This window comes from Hippoglossus stenolepis, chromosome 21 (genome assembly GCF_022539355.2).
Source record: "Hippoglossus stenolepis isolate QCI-W04-F060 chromosome 21, HSTE1.2, whole genome shotgun sequence".
NCBI classification, from domain to species: domain Eukaryota; kingdom Metazoa; phylum Chordata; class Actinopteri; order Pleuronectiformes; family Pleuronectidae; genus Hippoglossus; species Hippoglossus stenolepis.
In genome coordinates, this window is record NC_061503.1 from 14,149,671 (window position 1) to 14,174,528 (window position 24,858).

At 42.4% G+C, this 24,858-nt stretch overlaps 2 protein-coding genes across 3 annotated transcripts in view; both read left to right on the forward strand.

Annotated features, from left to right (window-relative positions):
* The first annotated feature begins 945 nt into the window (after positions 1-945).
* Positions 946-13,805, forward strand: cpn1 (carboxypeptidase N, polypeptide 1). The gene is made up of 9 exons (XM_035146078.2): positions 946-1,732; positions 4,154-4,350; positions 5,719-5,874; positions 9,406-9,582; positions 9,686-9,797; positions 11,484-11,623; positions 12,238-12,337; positions 13,084-13,202; positions 13,378-13,805. Exons 1-9 carry the CDS (start codon positions 1,498-1,500, stop codon positions 13,486-13,488), a joined length of 1,347 nt encoding a protein of 448 aa, XP_035001969.1. The 5' UTR covers positions 946-1,497; the 3' UTR covers positions 13,489-13,805.
* A 4,124-nt stretch (positions 13,806-17,929) lies between these two features.
* The window catches only part of LOC118100342 (dynamin binding protein), a 39,529-nt gene continuing 32,600 nt past the window's right edge, over positions 17,930-24,858 (forward strand). For both annotated transcript variants that reach the window (XM_035145308.2, XM_035145309.2), the window contains exon 1: positions 17,930-18,303. The gene's annotated coding sequence lies outside the window, so the exon portion shown is untranslated. The remainder of the gene's footprint in view (positions 18,304-24,858) is intronic.

The window sequence follows — 24,858 nt, forward strand, 5'->3', positions numbered from 1 at the left end:
GGACATCTTGGACTGGACTGTTTCACCGAACTGAAAGTCACAGCTGAGAGCTTTTGGCAGAGGGATGTGAGCGGGGAGCAGAGTGAATGTTTAAAAAGGGGGGGGACAGATGTAAACAATGAGGCAGACCAAACAGAGAGACAATGAGGACCAGTGCACTCTCACTTTAACTTGTCAGTTGCAATGGCACTGATGGGATGGAAAGCAATGAGAAAAAGGCAGATCTTTCAATGCACTGCTGCCTAGTCAGTCTTTGTATTTGTCTAAATTTCTCACTATATCTCTGTCCTTTACATTGTCTCTCTTTCTCCTCCTTTTTCTCTCCATCCTTGTCTGTTGATCTTCATCTTCCCTCCTTGTTTTTCTTTCCTCTTGAGTTTCGATGTTGCTTCATTTTCCTTCTTCGGCTCTTTCTCTTGCGTCTCATTTGCTTTTCCCTGTTCTCTTTTTAGAAACTTCTACAAGCTGTTGCACAACTCTCTGTGAGGGGAAAAAAAACACTCCTCTTTTCTCTGGAAGGTTTGATTGACAGCACCCCTTGCACGCTTTGCAGTGTGTGTGTGTGTTTGTGTGTGTTCACAGAGAGGGGGGGGTGTCTTGGCATCAACCGGTGTGTTTTAGAAGTTTAATTGCAGCATTTGGTCTTTCTTCCCTGGGCCATAAGAGCGTGTGTGGGTATGTTTTCCTACATATGTGTGTGTGTGTCAGTGTGTGTGTGTGTGTTTGAATGCTTCTTCAAGGAAACCAAGCAACAAAACCAGTCCAAAGGTTGCGAAAGACCTCTCACACTGATTCATCTGAGGAGTGCAGGCACATGTGCGTGCATGCACACACACACACACACACACACACACACACACACACACACACACACACACACACACACACACACACACACACACACACACACACTGAGGGGCTGTGTGTTGACTTAAGAGTTAATGAATGGATGATTGAGGGCTGCAGGGGTTGGGGAGAGCAGTGCCGTGGAAACAACCCCTCTTTCCCAGGAAGGCAGCATAGAACCGAACTAGAGTTAGAGACAAAGGAAGGGATTGAAAACGAGTGTCTCAGGGACAAGAACGAAAATCGGATTGTTAGAGAGACGAGGGCCCTGTGGGACGGACCACTTGGGAGCAGAAGCATTCTAAGCAGCAATAAAGCAAGTAGCATGTACTTGACAAGGACCCAAAGGGAAAGAGAGAGGGAGAGAAGCAGCTGTTGGAGGAGGAGAGTGAGACAAAGAAGGAGCGAGGGGCTGTCCTTAGTTGCTCTTCAGTGTGAGGACTGTATGTGGGAGGAGGCAGGGGGAGAGGGAGAGAAACAAGGGTGAACGGGAACGGAAAAGAGCAAGCAGGGAGTAGCCAGTATGTTTGGTGTGTGAGGAGATAAATATACATCTGAAAGTGTGTGTGAGTGCATTGCATTGTTGCAGCAAGTCTCTACACCAGGCTCCCCTTATCTCCTCCTGTGCTGCACAACTTGGGCTGAGGGACCATGCAGCGGCGGTGGACTCTCCCCTGGCTTGGTGCTGTCCTGCTGGGGCTGATGGGGCTCCTGGTGGCGGGCTCGGAGTTCCAGCATCACCGGTACGAGGACATGGTGCGAGCTCTGTTTGCAGTGCAGAGCGAGTGCCCCTACGTCACCCGCATTTACAGCATCGGGCACAGCGTGGAGGGGCGCCACCTCTACGTGCTGGAGTTCAGTGATAACCCGGGCATCCATGAAGCATGTGAGTACCAGCTGACTCCCTGTGGATGGGCAGGTTCCATTAGGATAAAAAGTGTTTTAATGGGGGTTGATAACAGGGAAAATAACAGCAAGTTCAAGTTGATATGTAAAAAATTTGAATATCAGTTTATTTGTGCTAGAATTTCTATTAAACAACAAGTTCCAACTATTTCTAACGGCATGAATTATCTACTGAAGCTGATAAAAACATGATATTTTGTTCTGGTGGCACAGAAAATGGATTTTAAATGATTATGGATTTCTAATACCCAGGCCTGGCTGCTCATTTGTTGTACACTTCTTGCTGAGAGCAGAACTGGCAGGAGACAGAGCAGTCTGAACACGCTCTGTGTTTTTTCTGTAGATTGAAATGCAAGCTCTTCGAATATGAAGCTGAGTTTCAGTGGGGCTTAGCAGCGAAGACCAAAAAGGAGCAGTGTTCTCCGAGCTGGATCCTTCGATAAACATCAGTTCACCGTGATCTGCGGAAAACTCAAAGGCAAAATTGAAAGAACCGAGACAACATCTGTGATTCATTTCATTTTTTTTTCCTCTTTTGCCATTCAGCCACTGAGAATGTGTGGGGTGTTATTCAAAGCGGAGCAGATGGCACAGGGGTTCAGTCTGAGTCAACACGGCTTTAACCCTGAACCCACTCTTCAGAAAGCTTTGCTTGTTTTCCCCTCCTCTCCAAACCCCCGAATCAGCTCCTCAGCCGTTTATTTTATGTATCGTTCGCAAACTGAAAAATCCTAACTCATTAAAGCCGGTGTTTGTATTGAAAACAGGCCAAAGGGTCATACTCATGTGAGAGGTTTTGTGATTTCAACACCCATTCTTGTATTTGTAATAGCAGCTATTTGAAAAAATGCTTATTTGGCGGCGGCTGAGCTTGCAATTTTTTTTCTGCATGTGCACACGTAGGGGCTTCCTTGAGTAGAATAGAAGGATGTGCGCCTGTTCTGTTGCAAGGTGACCGAGGGTGAAAAACAGGAACTGCGCACTTCACAGGGGGGGGGGGCGACCCTATGTCTTGTCTGGGTCAAGCCTCTTGCAACATTTAGGAAGTTCATGTCTTTCACATACTGCTGTGTTTGTGTATGTGTGTGTGTGAGTCTTTTTTTAAGCTCCACGCTCAGAGCCAGCACTGTTTTCTGATCTTAAGGCCAGTTGGCCCCTTCCTAAAGAAAGGGAGGTGAATTGCGGTGCCCAAGCTGCACCATTTGGGTTCCTGAAGCAATTAGAGAAGGGTGTTCATACATTTGGAAGTATCTACTCACCTACACAATACCCCAACCCCTCAAAAAACACCATTACAACAGTTAAAACAGTTGCATTCTATGTACTGGGCCATATATTGAAATATTATACCCTGGCCAGTTTTCTGCAGTAGCTCTCGTTGTTGTGTTTCTGGGGCTCATAAGTCTCTTATGCAAAGATGCAGTGATTAATGAAGGGACCCTGTGGAAAGAGGGATCCCGACACAGAGAGGGAAGCAGCTCACTCAATCATTGACAGATACATCGGAATGCCAGATGACCTTATCCAAATAATTCAATCATCTGTAGCTGGACTCCAGAGCTCACCTTTGGCTGAACATTGAGAAAAATCCTTATCAGGAAACTCCAATAAAACATTGAGCAACGAAAGTAAATTAGCTCACAGTGAGACTTTGTGTGTTTTACCTGTTTCAAAATAAGATGGAGATGTGGTGACCAGATCTCTGTTGCTCTTCATCTCTGCTTGAGGCTCAAGGCTACAGGAGCCACTTAGAAAGGCTCATTCAAATCTCTAAACAAACTGTCGCTGAGAAGAATGTTTGTAAGATGGTTGTGATCATAAACTGTTTTAAAAGACCCCACTATCTAGAACCCAGAGACTGCACAGCGATCAGGGGGTGGAGTCCCGGTATCAAGGTCCTGCCCATACATGCTCTTGACCAATCACGAGTCAGTTTCAGCTGTCAATCATGACGTTTCCCCCGGGTTTTATAGCATCAAATTAGATTAGAGCTACCTAAAATGACAGATAATCAAGAAAGATTTAGAATTTTGGGGTTTGGCCCACGTCCCATCCAGTAACATGGAGGAGGCAGGATTCCTGGCCCATCCTTCAGCCAGTCAAAAGGGGGCTATTGTGTTGATCCTTCTTATGCCACATGCTTATCAGTAAAGTTACGTGATAGTGATGATGTAAAGAATTCAAACTTGTAACTCGACAGAAAAAATCTATAGGCTGAATCAAAAACATGAAAGAGACAGCCTACTGAGTTAATGAGCTAGTGTGTGTGTGTGTGTGTGTGTGCGTGTGCGTGTGCGTCTGCGTGCATGCTCAGGCATTCATTTAAAATGTCAAGCTTCGTAGCTCTCTTTGTGTCTTTTTTTGACGCCATGCCCCCTCCACCTCTCCATTTCCTCTCCAGTGGAGCCAGAGTTCAAGTACGTGGGCAACATGCACGGCAACGAGGTGCTCGGTCGCGAGCTGCTCATTAAGTTATCCCAGTTTCTGTGCGAGGAGTACCGGGCCGGAAACCAGCGGATCACAAGGCTGATTCATGACACACGCATACACATCCTGCCCTCCATGAACCCCGATGGCTACGAGGTGGCTGCCAGACAGGTAATGTACACCCTGACCTCCAGGCTTCTGCGAACCAAAACTAAAGAATTTTTAAAAAAGCAAGGAAAATCTTCCACGGGGACGCGCTCGGCTGTTTTTCTTGAGCAATCATTTACCACTCTGGAAAAAGTTTCCACATTATTTGCCAGTGGAAATGTTCGAAAAGTTAAGGTCCCTCTGTGGAAGTTGAGTTCCGCAAGTTAAAATCAGAGCTCAATACACATATTCAGCACCAACTCCCTCTGATAACATCCATCTAAAGGAATCTGACTTGATATTAAATGAAGGTTTGTGTTCAAGATGAGCAACTTGGAGAAAACAGGAAATCTTGTCTGTTATAACACCATCGATCAGTTTCCCCGAGGGAGCCCCCCCGCGTTCTACTGGGATAATTATACAGACCATGAAACAACAGACTTGACATGAAACCCCCTTTAACACACACACACACACGCATACAATCACTAATTATACGTCCTAAGGAGGCCATGTTGCACACGACGTTCCTTCTGTTTGCCACACTCGGATGACACGTGCACACCACACTATAATTTGTTTCATCAACAGATGTTTGGGAGCAGCAGCATCTGGAAAACAATGGGGGAGGTCGTTTCATCCTAGAAGGCGTAGTAGTGTGTAAGATTGAAATACTGCATCTCCATGTAAAGTACTCTCAGTTGTCTTGCATAGAAATACTAAGATTCCCTATTTCGATCATTTCCTGGAATATGCTCTGACTTCTGAAAACACGCAATGATAAATGGTCGTTTTTTTTGGAGTTGCAACTAATGCAAACAGGGAAAAGTGAAATTCCAACACCCTGAGTCCAGAGAATAATAAATCTACAGCCACGCTAACGGCTCTGTGAGGCCGTACTCGAGAACAGAAGGGCCTTCCAACAGTTCATCTCAGCTTTTTGCTCATATATTGCTAACTTGTTAGTATAATAGCATTTTACCCCGGTGGGGGGGGGGCATGAATGTCTGTGTCCTATCGGTGGTGGAGACGTTCCGTCCTGAACCACAAATGTGAACCTTGTGGTGGCACAACATGAAAAGAAAAATGCTGGGAATCATCACAGTCATCAGGGTTCATCCCCAGGGTATTATGAATGTTTGTGCAACATTTTATGGGAATAACTTCCAGTGGTTAATGAGACTTTTCAGTCTGCACCAAGCATCTTTGCCAACCCTAGACAACAATTTCCTATTGTTGCTCTGCCTGTGCAGTTCCTTTACCGCAACCACGCAGTTAGAAATCATAGTCTGAAATAAACTAAAAACCCCTGAAGCCAAAAACATGATGGAACGAGGTGACTGTGACTCAAACAGGTTTTCACACTCGATAAGTTTGTCTGTGGGTCAACAGGGTCCAGAGTTCAACGGCTACCTGGTGGGTCGAGGGAACTCCAGGGAAATGGATCTGAACCGGAACTTCCCAGACCTGAACGCGCTCATGTACTACTACGAGAAAACCAAAGGGCGAAACCACCACCTGCCGCTGCCGGATAACTGGGAGCAACAGGTCAGTGAAGACAATCCTTCACCGTGTATGAGTATGTGCATGCTTGGGTGAGAGAGGAACATGGGTGAGGACATTTGTCTTGCTTGTGCATTGAATGGTGAGCAACAGTAACATAGCTGAGCTGTTGGCATTCAATGATTTTGTGAGATTTGTGGAACAGACTGTGCTGCCAGCTGAGCTTTAACTAAATAAAAATAAACTGTCCATAAATTCAAGCAGAGAGCAGAGCTTGTAAATCACTTGGTTGGTGCTTTTGTGTGTCTGAGCAGTCGGACCTGTTTGGATCTGCTGTGTTTTTCTTATTGCAAAACCTATATTTTCCTTATGTAAACTGTTTTGTTTTTTTTTAAACTCCCCTTTGTCTTTGCAAACTGAAACATTCACAAAGCAGCTGCATGCAGACGGGGAACAAACGCATCTTTAAGAATATCTTTTGGATCCAGACTTAATTTTAAAGATTGTTCAGAGGTTTATGAGTTTATTAGTCTTGGCATTTGTCTTCCAGCCTAGAAGGAAGTCAGAAGTAAACAGAATTACATGGAAATACAAAGGTCCTTACTCCTGGGACAGCTGATAAGATTTGTGTAATGTATATGAAGAATTTTGTTCCTCTCTATCACCACCATGAGAAGTTGATCTGACCGTCTCTGTGGTTTCAGAGTGTGTCTGTTACCTGCTACCGCCTGACTCCCTCTTACAAACCTGTGGTTTCACTCATAAAATCACCTCTTCATCAAGTGTCTGACTTCCAACGACACAGACGCCGACTTTCTTCATTGAACCAACACATTCACCCCTGAGCTGGATCCCTGTTTGTGGATATTTTTGTTGCTATGAGACTATTGGAAATGAAATTGCCAGGCAGTTGGCAGGAACACACAAAGCTCTCTGCACAGTCTTGTACTGTACATGTAACTGCAGATGCTTTCCATTAAAAGTACAAATGAGAAACTTGCCCAACACAGTAAATATCAAAAAGGGAATAAACATAGTTTGGTTCTCTGCAGTGTAAAATGAACAGAGAAGGGAAGGGAAGAAATGTGCTCTCAAACTAACTGTCTGATAAACAGTGCGTTTTACATCTGAAGGTCAAATCCCGGAGGACGCCTCGTCCGCAGTCATCTTATCTTCAGCAGACACTGTTGCAGTTTCATGGTTAATTTCCTTGTAGTGTCTCTCTATCTCGAAACTGGCCCTGGCCTTCAGTTCATCCTTCCTGAAACAAGTCAGAGCTTCATAATGGAATCTCTATAAATATACTGAAATATCCCCCCGAGGCTCAAAAGTCAAATACACTCCAATATGAGATGAGAGTTTGTTTCCATCTTATTATGACACTATTGACCAACTTCTACATAATATGCGTGTTATCTGTCCGTCTGATGTTACATTAACAATGAGAAATAAAGATGTTCTACCCTATGTAAAGTAAAAAAAATGTAGAATCTCCTTTGCAGAGTAAAAAAACAGGGATTCAAAGAATATTTTGACGTTATAGCTTTACCTGGAGGGACTCATGGCATTCACAGTTTGTAGAAGTTACAGCCTTGATATTATTTCTAACTTTTTAACCAATTTAAAGCAACTAAACATAGGTTGAGACACTCCCACCTTGAAACACCTGCTGACGAAGAAAAATAACAAAATAAAAGACCACAAAACCCTCAGTGTAGTGAATAGATGCACACGCATGGTGCATTGTGTTGTATCTCCAGCATTTGTGGCCTCAATCTCCTCCAAACAAAGTACGGCATTAAAGAGCAACAGTTGCATTATCACTTACGCACAATAAATTGTTTTTTGTTCCTTAGCAATTAACTGCCTTTGATTTCCAAACTTGTTTTTCTATTTACTAGTGTCTGGTCTGCAAATGCATTGAGAAAACTAAAACGCTGTTCCCTCCAGTTGGCCGTCTACCCACATGGCTGCCGCCTGAAAGAGATGCACAAAAGAGAAACTGTGCCGCTGTTACAGATACTTCATTCATGCCGGCCGGGATTACATCCTCACAGGCTCAGCCATGCTGCATTCAGCCAACTGCTGGTGTTTTATCCAGAGGAGCAAGTTTAGTTAGAAACACAGTTTTCCTCATCAAGAGAACTATATCTATTCTGCTGTTTTAACTCACAATACATCAACGGTTGGCCTTTCAGGCGCCTTGCCCATGGAGTATTTTGATACCTGTATGAAGAAGCATATTTAACCCTCAACTCTTGTGTCAAATACGAAACCAGAACCAGTCTCGCACCATGAAGCCTGCAGGACGAAAGTATCCGCTGACAATTGATTGCCTCTTTGATATAAACTTTATATCCAGAATGTGTGGATTTGATGGTATTCTGCCTCTACCTGAGTTATTCGTTGAGAGTAACAATAAGAAATGACCGTCAGGGTGTTTTTGTGAGTGTGTGTGTGTGCACTTCATGTGAAACCCAACACCACAGGGACAGGTCTGACTTCAAAGCATGTACGGGAGTATATAAAGATCCACGCATCATAAACACCTGCCAGTCTTCAAAACACGACGCGCATTTCTTGGTGCCGATGCTGCGTTCAAGGCCAGTTGGGCTCCGAGCGGCCTGATTATTTTTGAACAGAGCCAGACTGTGTTTATTTTCCTACATACCTCACTCAAGGAGAGGTTTTAGTCCTTGTTCTCTAAGCACGAAATGCACCCAGGAGGGAGTGAGGATGGTTTGTGCTGCGAGAGAGAGAAGAGATGTCCGCCTGAACTGGAATCTAAAGGGTTAAGATGTCTGTAGCAGTGAACTGGAGATGAACTGATTAGATAATGTGAGGCAGAGGATGAAAGTGCAGCATGAGATGGGTTAATACATGTAAAGTAAATATTAACAGCCTTATGTAACCTATTAAATAGTCTTGTGACCATAATGGGTTATTGTAGATTTTCTATGGAGGTTGGAGGAGTGTTGTGTTTATCCAAATACTGCATTATCTTGTAAACTCATCTTTCTTCCTCTGCCTTGAAATGTATGAAATTCTTCTTTATCCTACAATCTTGCAGTTTATCTCATTTCCATCAAGGCTCTAATGACTCATTCATCGTGCTCAGTGTTTGTTACAGGCGCCTCCTTTTTAGTTTTTGAGTCTCGACTTTTGTGCATCTCTTTATGTCGAGACTCAAAAACTAAAAAGGAGGCGCCTGTAACAAACAAGAGAGGAATCAACCATGGGTGTCTCAAGATGAGCCTGTTGGCAAGAAAAATCACAGAGAAAAAATAACCAGCCAAGAGAAGCCAGTGGTTCTGGGGAAAAGGGAAACCAGGTGTGGGATGAAGTGATGGTTATGTATAAAACCTTTGTTATAAGTAACTGCACAGGAGGTCTGACAGACACTATTACAGTATATAAATATACATTCCATAAAAGACATAATGTAAATAGTCCTCTGTTTGGCCAGCATGTCTTTGGTGTGTGCATGTATATAAAAGGTCTGTATGGTCTCTGGACATCAGCTCTAACAGTTATGGTGACTTTCTGTATAACTTTCTCATTGAATATCCTCCACAGGTTGAACCAGAGACGTTGGCCGTCATAAAATGGATGCAAAACTACAATTTCGTCCTGTCTGCCAACCTCCATGGAGGAGCCGTGGTGGCCAATTACCCCTTCGACAAGTCGAGAGATTCCCGCATTCGAGGGAGGACCACATACGCGGCAACTCCGGATGACAAAATCTTCAGACAGGTCTGTAATACACATCCGATGCCATTTCTGTCTGTCGCATGTGTGCGGGAACACGTGGCGACTGATCGTGCTCATGCACATCTGTTATCCTTTGTGACGGCAGTTGGCGAGGACCTACTCGTACGCTCACAGCTGGATGCACAAGGGCTGGAACTGCGGGGACTTCTTCGAAGAGGGGATCACCAATGGTGCCAGCTGGTACTCTCTGTCCAAAGGTCAGCAACACCTCCTGTCCATGAGCAGCACCAAGAGAAAATGACAAATTCAAAAAGACAAAACTAGAAACTCATGAAATGCATGTCTCTATCCCCCTTAAACGATGATTTTCAACCCTTTTATGAAAGTATTCATTAACAGAACAATTTGCAATATATCCATTGACTAAGTGAAAGAAAGGGAGTGTCTCTCTGGGTATTGCCGTGCACCTCAAATACAGAGAACACTGGTCGGGACCATCTCCCTGTATTCCCCTGCTGACGTGGAAAATTCCAGTATGTTGGAGGACATCCATTATCTTTCTCGTTCAAAAGAAAGACAAGGCCACCTGCATGAGTGTTGGCAAGCACTGGCATGGGCTGCAGCATGAATGAGATGCCTTGAGAGGCTTGCGTGTCCCAGTGTCCTCGTGAACTCCGTGACACTCTCCGGGGGCCTCTGTGCTACACCCCCCAACCTCTTCACCTCCCGTACATCAGTAGCCGCTCCCCTCTGCCCCCTCACTTTAGCTGCTCACGTTTGTAAGTGACACCACTTCGGTGGGTTTAACCACCGGCACCGTTACCACAATTAGGTGACTGCGTGCCAACAACAACCAGAGGAACTGTTTGAATTATTATCTGTGGGGAGGTTGAGGTCTTATTTTTTTTAGCCTTTCACTTGAGCTGCACAGAATCTGGGCGCTTTTGTAACTCGCAGTGGTGAAAACTGTAAGTGGCTGGAACATTCCCCCACATACAGTAAATATACACATCGTTTACTGTATTTTTTGTGTAGTATTAACTGTAGTATATCTTGTTTTTGTGTTACGAGATCCAGTCTTGAGTAAAGAAATTCAATGTCTCATCAGTAGCGAAGCAGATTTACAGTCTGTTAATTGCAACTAGTAAAAAAAACCAGTTGAACATTTGAGAATTGTTTTCGTGTGTCATGTAAAACCCCAGAATGCAGAGTGGGGGTTTTATCAGGGTTTTAAATGATAGCACGTTGTGGCATCGGACACCAACGGGCCATTAGGATTTATACAAGCTTTGGCGCTTGCAGCTGACTTGAAGTCCTCAGCCAGCTTGTTTGGTTTATGCACTGAGACCCTTGATGAATATTTACAGGCATGTTTTGATTCTGCAGTTCATCAAACTGTCTGGTCGTGTATTCGTTCCCAGCTCAGTTCACCTGCAACTGCAACACTATCAAGAACCACCTCTTTGATCTGTCCTGGTCTGGATTCGTCTGCTGGAATGTGAATCTGTTGAGCTTTTTTCGCTTGTGTCATGCGAGCGTTTGAATTATGATGAAAACACCCACAGTCGCATTTGGTAGGAGCACGTTATATTTACTTTAACAGCTCCTTTTGCTCCAAGTCTTATGTCATGGTCTGCGAGGCTACTTTTGAACTGGTCCCTCCCAATATTGGCCTCGGATGCAAAGTCCATGAAAAATGTGCTTAGCGTCAGTTCTCTGGAAGAATTAAACAGCTCTCGTACAACGAAGTAGAAGCTGTGTTGTCCAGTTTCTTACCAACAAAAATTACATCTTTAGTTTCTATTTGAAAGAATTTGAAATTCTCCTTAAAGATCTGAACAGCCCCTCAATGGGTCGAAGGGTCCACACACCCCTCTTCATATATGTATATAGACATAGTGTCCTTTATCCAAAGTGAAATTAAATATCTCTGTGTATTTCAGGCATGCAGGACTTTAACTACCTGTACACCAACTGTTTCGAGATCACCCTGGAGCTGAGCTGTGATAAGTTCCCTCCAGCGTCAGTTCTGCCCAGAGAGTGGCTGGGCAACCGAGAAGCACTGGTTTCCTACCTGGAGCAGGTCAGAGCAAACACACTGAAGCGTACACAAAATTTTGCAGATTACAGTTTATGTCAATAAGGTTTTACAACTTGATGCATGCGCCACAAAACACACAGTCCTTCACTCATACACAACAGACCAGAGTCTTTAGTTTCCTGGACATGTTGGCTGGGATTCCCTGGATAACGTGTAATACAATTAAACTGACCTTTACCTTGTGTCAAGCATTAAAATGGAGCCTTGGTTTGAAGACAACATGTCCTCTATCCCTCTGAGAAGAAATGTTCGTAACGCTTTGCCAATAATGCTAATTCTGAAGCCACAAGGGAGGGGTCAGAAATGTACACTTTTTCCACTGCAATGATTAAACACACCACAATGAAAGAGGCTGCAGATACTGTTTTGTTTTGCTTGTGTGTCTGTTGCAGACCACAAGACGGGGGAGGGTTAATCACGTCAAATGTTTTGGCATTTGCTTTAGAAATTGAGTGTACGACCTTATATGACTTCTATTATAACATTCAAACAAGAAGCTATCTACAGTCTGGTTTACTCTATAGCAGATTTTGTTCGTTGTATTTTGGACGGCACCGAATTCTTTTAGAGTAATATACATGTTCCTCCTTCTCCAGGTGCATCAGGGGATAAAAGGCATGGTGTATGATGAAAACAACAACGTTGTCGGCAACGCCGAGGTTTCTGTAGCTGGCTTCCCCCATGATGTGACCAGCGGTAAGATGCAGTAGAAATAAGTGGTTTGTGGTAAATATTCTGCTAAGATTAGAATGAAGCGTCCAAAAAACTAACTTAATAACATAAGAACATTTATTTCAAGATAAATAGAGTTTTCATATGTGTTTTAATTTGAAAGAGACACAGGCCCCAAGAGTTTGTTGTTCTACAGCTGAACTTTAATTTATCATCAGAACCAAAAAAAAAAAGTGCAGTGGGACAGACTGCCATCTATTGGTCAGTGGTACAAGTGCATGTTGAAAATAGTGCAAACTGTAGATTTACTTAAGTACCATAATCAAGTGTATTATAATTTCAGGCTACTCTATGCTCTATAAGGAAGTACAACTTAATACTATTATTTAGTTGTAAATTTTGTTCTGCTACAGTCTCCACTTGCGTTGCAGATTAAGATTATGACAACATGATGCATTGTTAAACAGTAAATTAAGCCAACTGGTGATATATAAAATCGCCCAAATTGAGTGCAACATACAACAATAAAACATGTTGTTTATATGAAAATGCATCTGTAAAAATAAACCAATACCATAATATATAACAATATAACTCTGACATTGGCCGTTTTGCATGAAAACTGGACAGATTTAGTTGAATATGCAGTTGTTGCTGTAAATATTTGCATAGATTAAGTAAAAGATTTTTAATTACTGCTACTTGTACTTGATATATAATCTGAATACTCTGAAGCCTCTTATCCTTTCCTCATGTGTGCGCTCCTGCAGGAGTGGAGGGCGACTATTTCAGACTCCTGTTACCAGGCACCTACACTGTGACCGTGTCCGCCCCGGGCTACTTGCCCTCCACCAGCACCATCACAGTGGGACCAGCTGAGGCCACACAGGTGATACACAACTTTACCCACCGATTTACTGTATTAGAAGAAAAAGCAGGTATGAGGGGTCGACTTGGAGAACCCCAGATAAGGCTTGTAATTTATTTTCTTGTGTCTGTGTGTTGTTGTGAGCCGTAATGATACTGAGTCTTTATCACTTTTTTCTTCGTCTCTTCCCTGACAGCTTCATTTTTACTTGAAAACTGCACCAAAACAAAGCCTGAGAGTGAAGCCCCACAACAGCAAGAGGAACCTCTCGTCTCTCAAGGCCCCGTTAAAGCTCGGCCCCAGATGAGACACGGACAATTATTCAGACGTGACACAAACATGCACACACATACACTGAAAGTCCCACATACTGTAAGAAAAATACACACATTCACACTTCACACATAAAATTTATGGGAATGGTAAATGACCTCTGTTAGTCCTTTGATTATGTATTACAAACCTCTGTGTTTTGTTGATATATAAACTGTGTGTCCGTATTGACGAATTGTTTCCAACCTGGTGTATTTATGTAACAGTATTGATTTCCTGTATTTCTTAAGGACTTTTGGGATTTTAATTTCTATAATTTGATGAAAATTGAAAATAAAAGACAGTTCCGTTCTTACCGTGTTTGTGGCTCTTTAATGGATTTGAATGAATAACCTAATGGTTAGTCAGTTTTTTCTTTAATAATTGCAATAATACCAGTTCACTACAAGCCGCAAGCTGAAGTTGATTTTATAGCATTTCAGTCTAGCCCATACAAGTATGAAGAAAACACAAAATAACAGAGAATTAAAATGAAGTGAATAAATAATTTTTGCAAATAGCAACTTGTAAAGTTTGTGTAGCTCAGATTCAGTTACACAATTTCACATTAAGTACAATGATAAAGGTTTAACTGTTAATGTTATCATGTTAAATACAAAGCATCAGCTTGTAGTACAACATGAGATTCATCACACTGATGAATCAGCAACGAGGTGACTTTACATGGTGCATCATCACTACGGTCAGATGAGCCTCAGCGTCCTGGAGGTGGCAGCAAAGGGTCGCGTGACGATGACGTCTCATAGAACAATGCACAATAACATGAATGGAAATATTTATCCACATCCTAAATTGCCCAAATGACAAACTCTTGGTTTGGATTGATGCGGATGTATCTCTATTTGGAAAGTGCATTTCAAATCATTTAGAATGATCTAATTGATCTAATTATAAGAATAAAGGATGAAAACTTGTGGTCAGTTATTGAACATTTCAACAGCATGATGGTCGTACAAAGCTGTGATTTCACGTTGTGTTGAAGGGACTGATCCTCCAAGCTGTTAACAAGAGGCCCCTCTGGACTCTTAAGAGTGGACTGGACAACAGATCACTCCACTTGTTTTTACCATTCATAAACACTAGAGAATACAACAATAGCTTCTCTCTGACAGACAGGAAAAAGGAAACATGCACTTCAGTGGCAACTCTCTGATTTAATATCAGAGGTGCTGAGGTTCTTCAAAGACAAACATGGAGTCACACACAAATAACTTCATGGGAAGAAACAATGTAAATAGGAAACGTTTTTAATTTAAAGTATCCAGATATTTAAACAGAAAATGTGACATTGGAGAGAACAATACATCTCAAAATCTTGAATACACATCAGCCAAGCAATGTCAAATCCACTGTCACTACTGACAACTCATAGTAATCATTGAGTCATTTACTGACATCAGTTCAACTCTCAGTCCAGTCCAGTAATAACTGCCCACACTCAGTGTCATTTTTTGCCTGCGCCAACACTCTGGCTGATGTTTCTCAGAGGAAACACAATGGGACGATTGTACGACGGCCAATGTGTTCTCTGCCCGTGGAGCTTTATGGTGACGATCAACTGGCAGCAAAATACTGAAAGACAACAATAGACCCACAAACTGCCCTTTAATGAAAGTGGCCACTGTGTGTGGACACAAAGCCGGCGTTTCATACAGGGCCACTGATCTGGAGGGTTCGCAGCTGTAGAATGGGTGTGAGCATGTGTGTGTGTGTGTGTGTGTGTGTGTGTGCACTCAGTTGGCCAAATGTGGCGTCAATGAAGCCCACCAGTGGTCGCACAGAGCCAGACACTTCCTACACTGATATACCCACGTTCATTGACTGACACAGGGGGGACCTGGATTTATTGGAAGTTACAGAACAGACGCTTTCAAAATTAATTGTTCTTTTGTTGCACATGAAGGTCAACATTTTTGGGCTATGTGTCTTTAATTAGACAGTGTTGATGGTGATGACAAATTAAAAAGGGAAATAGTAAAATGTAAAATCTTTTCAAAAATGTTTATTTGGCAATACACATCAATATGTCCTTCTCCGTATGCTGCATTTTAAACACACCTATTTTTCTTAGAGTAATAAAATATATTTTTAAAGTTATATCACTTTTTATAACTTGCCACATGCTGTAAACATGTACTCATACATCTGAATTCATTAACACTTACTGTATATGTCAATGCATTTAGAATATATAGTCATTTTCTTTTAAAAGTGAAAGTGTTTATCTGTTTGTTTTTGTAGTTGTTGTTGTTTTAACCTAAATTATCTTCAGCTCTAATATGGCTTATTTCTGACATTGCTTCTCTCTGTGTAACAATCTCTATTTCCTCTGTTAAATAAACTTACAAACATGTAGACAAGTAAAGAAAATACTGATGTAATTGCAACTATTGCTATTTTCAATTATACTGCAGGTGCATTAGTCAATATAGTCTCTAGTAAAAGTTATAAAAATGTTTATTTCAAACACAACTGGCTGATTTGTTTTACTGATCAATAAGTTTAAAAACTAAAAGCTTTTTTGGAGCTTTACTACAGCAAAAGATTTACTTCTAGGGGAATTTTATGGTTGACGACTGAGTCAAAGCCCTTTTGTCCCCCCTTGTCCTGAATACTAAGGTTGACACATGAAAAAAAAAGCTGCACACTGACATGGAATGTGTTGCAGATTTAGGTGTATGTGCATTTCAAAGGTAATAAACCAAGCATGCTGCACAGTGCATGTATCTAGGTGCATATATACTGTATGTGTTTACTGAGGCTGTTTACATGTATGTGTGTTTGAGTGAGACCTGCCCTGGATCTTATTGTTTTCCGAGACAACACACGAGGGGGAAAGCATCCAACTGGCTTCATTTCCTGCTATTGTTCTGCACATAGAAGTTCACATATGAGGAAGCTGTCATTACTGCAGACACAGCAGAAAAACACGATTCAGTGCAACACAACTTGCAATGACAGTGGCTGACGTTACCAAACATATAATCTCTTGTGCAACCACTATGATTTTCTCCACCTTAAAAAGGGCTCTCGTTGTCGTAATGGCTGAAAATCAAAGCGAAGCAAAGCCACAAATCTGGGAGCTGGTTACACCTTCCTGCTGAGCGTCAAAAAGCTTTTTTACAGGGAACAATTACACTCCTCTAACCCACAATAGCTACTGCTATTTACTACACTTTTACTCTGGACATGCTCACACTTCTAACTGTATTAAATATATGATGATTTCAAAAGATAGCAAAAGCTTTCTTGCCATTTTATATATAATATTAATTCAGAAAAACAATGAAAGGGAAAAGTCTAAGTTCCAGTCCTGGAGAGTGTTACTACAGTTTTTGGTCTGGGTGGAGTGGACACAACATGTGCTGACCTGCACAGGAATGAGATCATGAACTGAGGAAACATTTGTGGGTATTTTAGTTCTTTCTCAGCCAGTTTCTTCCTTCCGCACACATGTACTTGCACGCCACTGTATCTAGTGCCACTAAAATAAGAATGTGGATGATAAAATGTCAGCTCTACCGAGACATAACAATTTTACTTAATATTGACGTAGAATGAAATTAGTCAGACTCAACCGTGGTGCTTATTTATGGATTATGGATTTTTTCCCCCTGGTATATTTTAACGAGGTAACACTATATAAAATATGTGAAAAGTTGCAAACTTAAAGTTTTTTCCCATTCTCTCTGTGAGCCATTCGGTTTCAGAGTGACCAAATGTGTGTTTGTACTTCTTCTTTGTGTTTATTTTAGTTTTTCCTCTTTATTGTGTAAGCCTGGAAAACGTATTTACAGCTTACTTCAACCATGCTGATTTTATAATAATATGTGACGTGTTGCAATCTTAAAAAAAGCCCGATATAAGTTTAGAATGCATGCACTTGAATTCCACTTGTTTTTTTTCATTTTCTGTATGTTTTTGTGTATGCATTATATCATATACTTTGCATTTTCTCAGCAATCAGTCTCGTTAATAACATTTTATTTAATTTTGTACTTTCTATATGTTTTTGTGTATGCTATATATCATATACTTTGCATTTTCTTGGACAACAGTCTTGTTTAATACATTTATTATTGCTTTATTTCCATAATAACCACCTTTTAATTGGCTTTACGTTTTTTTGTGTGTTTTATATCAAATCATTTGCATTTTCTCAGCAATCAGTCTTGTTTACAACATTGTATCATCCCTCTAATTCCAGATTAACCACCTTTTCTTTTTCTTTACGTTTTTATGTATGTATTATATCAAATACTTTGCATTTTTCCTACCAACCAGTCTCGTTTAGAACATTTTTACTCTCACTCTGATCACACCTCTGTTGTGTATCTGAACTTGAATTTAAAAGAAGTATTTCCAGTCAGGCGGCGGCGGGGGCAGCCTCGGCTCGCAGTGGAAAAAAGTGGGTGTTAGTTTTGTGCAGGCATGGAGAGAGGAGCCGAGAGACCGTGCTGGTGTCTGAGGAGATGACAGCTGATCCCACCGAAGCTCTGCTGTGTCGCCGCACTTTCTTTTCTCCGTCCACACCTTTTTTGACCTTCCTCCTCCTCGTCTTCCTCACGCCGGATTCAAGCGCTTCCTCCCCGGGGGACGATGACTGTGAGCGCCGGTCCTGAGCCGAGGAAGTGAAGCTGCTGGAAAAGTTGTGTGGAGCAAAAAAAGCAGCTCCGCCACCACCACCACCACATCATCATCTTCACCATCATCTGCAGGAGCTGCATTTCTCGCCCGACTGGATTAAAACCGACGTTTTTTCCCGCAGGAGGTGAAAACCGCTGAACAGGTAAGAAAAGCGACGGGAAGGGAAGTGAACGTGTGGGGGTTCGGATCCCTGTGTGTTTACAGAGGAGCGAGGGAAAGAGCCGAGAGCTGCGGGGACTTTAAGTTTGTAAAAACACGTGGATAAGACACACATGACAGTGACATGAGAGGAATACACTGATTTATACTTTATTACATGTTGTTACACACACGCAGACACACACACACACACACACACACACACATATGTTTTCGCTTCTATCTTAGTGAGGACACTCATAATACCTCCCCTAGCCCCTAACCTTAACCATCCTAACTAAATGCCTAAACCCAATTCTAACCCTAACACCATTGAACAAGTGAGGGCTGGTCAAAATGTCCTCACTCTGTAGGGTCTATGCTTAAAATTGTCCTCACAAAGATATAAGCACAGGAACACACACACACACACACACTCACAACTATGAGACGAACTGACCAGTCACGTGAGTTGAATTAGTGATGGCCCTGAACAGAAGTGTGTGTGTGTGTGTGTGTGTGTGTGTGTGTGTGTGTGTGTGTGTGTGTGTGTGTGTGTGTGTGTGTGTGTGTGTGTGTGTGTGTGTGTGTGTGTGTGTGTGTGTGTGTGTGTGTGTGTGTGTGTGTGTCCCTAATGGTGGAACAACTGACAGCAGCAGCCACAGGTGACAGAAACAGACAGACACACACACACACACATTGAGCTGAGGGAATATTCTGGTCACACACACACGAGCGGTGGTCTGATTTTGTTCTATTCTCTTAATAGAGTCGGACCAATATGGACATTTCAGGCCTGATGCCGATACCGTTACTGTTGAGGGAAACATTTTCAGATACTGATATATCGGCCGATACTTTGTGATATAAAAAACAGAGACACAACGATTTGCTGCTGTTTGAATCCCCCAGTCACACACCAGTTCGTCTTCATCCTTCATGTATGTGTGTACCTAAATCCCTCTTGCTTCTTGCTTCACTTCCTGCAGAGAAATCTCAAATGCAGGTCATCCACACAGTGCAGACGGGGCGTATCAGTGTTTTTATTCCACTATCATCAGTTGTGTCTGCTGCTGCATGTTATAGGTTACTGTGCTTTGGCCCTGGCTCACACCGTAAAAAGGCTTTTCTAGTTTTTACTTTGCTTGCAAGGAAAGTGAAAAGACTTGTGTATTCCCCCTCATCGCAGTCACGCCAGGCAAACTGCTTGTTTAATTACCATCAGAGCATTAGTCAGGTCTCGGTGTCCTTTCCTCTCCTGTTGTTCTGCTTTTGTGGTTAGTGCCTCGTCTGGATTTTGGATGCACATAAACATCCCACTTGCTGAATAATTTAACGCTGGCAACAGGCTCCTGTATCAGCACTTGGCGACAAGGAAACCTGAGATGTTTGTGTCAGTTTGCGTGTATTACATGTCGCACTGTTGCAGTAGCTAAATCCAGCCACAGGCCCTGCAAAGTACAGCTCCAGATCAGAGTGTGATCCAAAATATAATGGAAATAGTAAAAAATAACATAATCTGGCTCAGATGTTTAAAAATGACCACATTCTTTACATTCTTTGCCGGAGGTGCCGTGTTCGTAAGCTTGGCTCAAGGGGCAGGAGAGTTAATTTGATTTGAACTAGATGTAAAAAGGGGCGAGGGGGAGATTCTCATGAGCAGAGGCATAAATAATTGTAAAAAAAAGTGCAATAGTATTTTAAGTTCTGTTAAAGAGACAAAATAGTCGAGGCGCTAACGACTGGATCAGACAAGTGGACAGAGACAAACTTTATCTTCCATGTATGAAGAACGCAGCAGGAGTAAACGTTCAGCACATTGAAGATGGTGTGAGAAGAAGCCGCTGACTCAAATGTTGTTGTCTTTCCTAGTTGACATCTTCATTAGCAGCTTCTACATGTATGGCTCCTCTTTTGTTATCCTGAGATATTTGTATTCACACAGTTTCGTGTCCATCGTGTGTTAGAAATGTCATCAACACGGCCGCTCACCCGCTGTGCAAGGTGTAGACTCATGGTAGCATGAATACAACGGTTCCAAAGTCATTAAACAGTGAGTGTGTGTGATGACCATGCAGGGGTCAGATTCTTTCAAACAAAATGCTCATCAAGTCATGAAATAGTGCCGGATACCCCTCCTACTCCCTCAACATTAATATTACATTCAACGGAGCTATATTTCAGACAATATATGAAACTCACTTGAACCGACCGTCCCTGTGTCACGCCCACTTCACACAGAGACTGGCTACGTTTGTGGAGATGAGAAAATGTGTAGAAACTGTTTTTCAGTCTTTACACAACTTCTTAAACCACTTTTGAATCTTTGAGAAGAGATTGCACAAAGCATGCACCATTGCATGCTTGCCTCAAGACTACAGTGAGATACAGAAAGCAAATCTAAAATGTCCTCCGGTTTCGATACAATAGATACATTTACATTTTGATGCATTTCTGTAGACTGTCTGCAGTTATGTTGAACTTTTACACTAGACATAAGCTTATTTAATCATGCACTATTATTACTGAAAGTGAGAGCAATCTCTGTATGTGACTGACACCACAGTCGTTTGGGCAGTTTGGCTGAATTCCTATGGGCGTGGATAACAATCCCCTGTATAGATTATTCCAGATAAATAAGAGCTGATTCACAAACACGTTAGCTTCACCATCAATTGCGATTACGAGAACTCATTGAAGTAGTTAGGCTTTGCCACATTGGCCGTCTCTTCTTCGTGTCCTGAGTTCACCCTGAATTGCCTAAAAGCTTGGGAAGAGGATTAAGAATTTCTGTGACTGGGTGGATTTTTCCAACACATATTTATTCTCTCTGCGAGCACGTCGTGGTGTGATTCCAGCGGAGAGATCGGTTATGTAACAGCTCATGTGCAAACTATTAGGGATCGGTCGTGCTTTAGGGGTGCGGCATATCCTCGGGCACCTCTGGGGTCCTCTCAGGGAAAACCCTGCGCTGTCCAAACAGACCCGTGTATCTGTGACAACGCAGCCTCGGCCCTCTGAGCTCAGACGTCTGAGCGCTCCTCCTCGCTGTGGAAATGTTTATTCAAAAAAGGAGCAGTTCCACCCAGAGTGTTTCTACTTATGTATGTGTGTGTCATACAAGCCATTGATATTCACACATGCTTGTTTGGGAGAGGGAACAGAGAGACCGAAATGGGAGTTTTATGGAGTTATGGGAAGAAAGTCAGGATAAAAAGGCGTTTGAGAAAGAAGCACATGCCCTGGAGGAGTCTCTGCATTGCTCGCTGCACTGCAGAGATGCTGGAAAGACCAAGGAGGGTTTTCCCCTGCAACAAACATCCAAACGCGACTTTTGTATTCGCTCTAATGTTCTTTTCAGCTCTTTTCTATCTCAGCTCCTGTAAATAAGCAAAAAAGCAGAGCTACAGTCCTTAAACTACACGATCATCAACAGAAGGACATTTTGCTGTGTCTTAACCAAGGTATTATCCGGAGTGGAGAAACAGAATGAACAAGACAGGACTGGCTGCAGAGATTCCGAGGGCTGGACATTTAAACAGAGATAATAGATGGGCTTGCCCTGCCCTGACTCAGTGTAGTTATCACACCCTTCACACTAGAACAGTGAAACATGTCTCATGTTTTATTCTTGTTGTCTGCAAAGTTTACTCTCACAAACAGATTCTTCCTTCCTAATCAGAGAAGTCAACATCCTGTATTTTAAATAGAAGGAACGGTACTTTCCATTTCCCCCCGTAAGCAACGTAGCCTGAATGACTTCACGTGGCCAATAAAATCAGATGATATGAGCCTTTCACACACAAACAATGCAGAAAAGATGAGCATTTATGTTCTTTATTCGACTTCTATATATTTGGTTGTATGTGTTTTCATGGTTAAATTGTAAAATATCAAGCCTCAATTACATTCCTTTGAGAAGCTCGAAGGAACCATTGCCATTAATTTAAAATATATTGGCAGATATATCGATATCTGCATTTTTTAAGGGGTCATCCCTCAAAAATGAAGATGGCCTTGTGACAAAATAGGCTTTGTTTCAATAGAATTCAATAGTTTCTATTGAAATGCAGAATGGGCACATGCAGGGCACAGTACAGTTTGCCCGCATGCTTTTGCAACCATTTCTCTCTGTCTTCACATGTTTGTGTGGAAGAGACGGCTTCGCGAAATATTTCGACAGAGTTTGGCATCTTTAGACTCAGCTGGCCAGATGTGTTCTTTTCATCCAGCTGCCTGAGGCCACACAGCGCTGCCTCATCTGGTTGAAATACACTTTGAAGCCAGACTGATCTCCTCACTGTCCTTCCTTTGACTTGTTGTTTAGAGCAGTGACATTAGATCGTAACATGGCACCAGAATGTGTCTTTATCTTAGGGGGTTACTGCTTGGAAGGGACAGTTGATCAAGGACGAGACCTCACCCCCAGGGCTGCATTTCAATCCAGAACATTTCCTGGTATATGTGCACTAGAGTTAGGGAGAGGTTAGTCGAGTGATAGAGTTTGTTTGGTAAACTATTAACCAATTAAAGATATAATATGTAACAACTCTTCATTAAAATGTCAATAAAGGACGAGACCTAGGTGATATATTTTGATGACTATGTTTAAACCCAGAGAAATCCACAGTTTGGTTCAAGTTAACAGGATGTTTCACTTTGGTAGCTTTTTAATTATTTGGGGAAAACAAGAACTCCCATGATCCCACGCTGCTTCACAACATCCTCAAACAACATCATCAGGTTATTATCAAACTATATTTTGAAGACAAATATTTTGTAGACCAGATATATATTGAGAGAATAATCGATGATTAGAAGTTCAGTGGATTGGACCTCCCATCCAGCCTGAAACTAAATCATCTCATATGGTTTCTGTGTGTGCACTGTCTGACAAATGATTTACTGTCGCACTGCATAAAGTGTTATGCTCGTTCAGATCTCACCCAGTTCATACCACAGGGGGGGGGTCTCTGACTCTATAAACACATGGTTAAAAAACCCACATGACTTGTGTTGACAACTGTCGGAGCCTCCTAATTTGCCCCCTCCCCCCCCTCCTCGTCACATGTGCTGAAACAGTAGACGGTCAAAAGGAAAAGCGACAGATGTCCCATAGAACCGTGCGATGTCCGTCCACCTGCTTTTGGTGATGTTGTTTGGAGGTGAGGGCTTTTCAGTGGACTCAGCATTCTGGACGGCAGGGCTCCACTGCAGCACAGTAAACAACCAGTATCAAAAGATGCCAGCTGTCATCCAGCTCACTCCAGAGGCTTCTACCAGTCTGTGTGTGTCTGTGTGTGCCCGTCTGCCATTTCAGGATAAATGAATAGGTTGAATGGCACATGGTTTCTGTGCGAGCGCGGTCCTGGCAGGCAGACAGATAATGAGGCAGCAGCTTCATTGTTGGCATCAAGTGACTCTGCTGAATAAAAGATACAGACAGTCAGCAGATCCCACTTCCTCCAGTCTGCATCCACAACAACACTGGTTCGACATTCACCTACTGTACCTGTACAGGCAGGAGGGGTTGAGTCAGAGCTGCACCAGTTAGTTACACAGGAATGTGTGGAGGAAATAAAGCTAAAGTCTCATGGATCCAATTGTCGGTTTCCTGATCAAATTACCATGTAAATTTTTAATATTGAACTATAATTACACAAACTGAAATGTCTGGACCCAATTTTCTGGACATTGTGCGGAGTTTGTCTTTCACATATGAAGAATTTAGCCGGAGATTGTCCAGGTCAGACAAAAAAACAGGAGAGTTTCCAGAACATTCAGTTGAGGGGAGGCTCCCTGAGCAGCCTGACATTACGAATACATTCTGCCAAGGGAAGCTTTTTGTTTACAGCAAATCGACACTGACGTTAAAGGCTCCTGAATTTTGTACTATGTCGTGTTAGACAACAAGGAAACATCTTTCAAAATGTCTGTGGGAAGTCACACACACGGATCCACATGCACGGATAGTTTAGTAAAAGGCGATCATGGTCCCAGAGCAACGTCTCAGGTCACAGTTGTTGCTTTGTCCCACTGTCAGCTGCGAGATGTGTGTGTGTAGATATACTCTGTGTTTGTGTGTGTGTGTGTGTGTGTCAGCTGTTGATTTAGCTGTCTGCCGTAATCCTGTTACTTTCTCCAGGACTGTGCCAAGTGGAACACACTAGTCTCAGTCACTGTGTCTCATTCACCCTCTCGCCCTAAAAACACCAGTAACCACTGTTGTTGTCATGAGTATTTTATGTGATTAAATATACTTAGTACTCAGTGATTAAAGTAACTTTTATTAATCAGGAGCTTGTTTGAGTGTAGTCAGTCTCGATCAGAGTCCCACTGCTTATCAGGAACTCATAAATCATAACAGAGGAGACGCCTGAGGATCTTTCCGTCTGTAAAGTGTACTTTGTACTTTTCCAAGACTTGACAAACATTTAAACACTCACTCCTCCACTTGATGAATTCTTTGTGGAGACAGTTTCTCGATTCAGTTTCCACACTAAGGTTTGATGACAGTTTTCTGGTTGCATCTTATTTGAAATGTTTCCTGCCGGCTTCT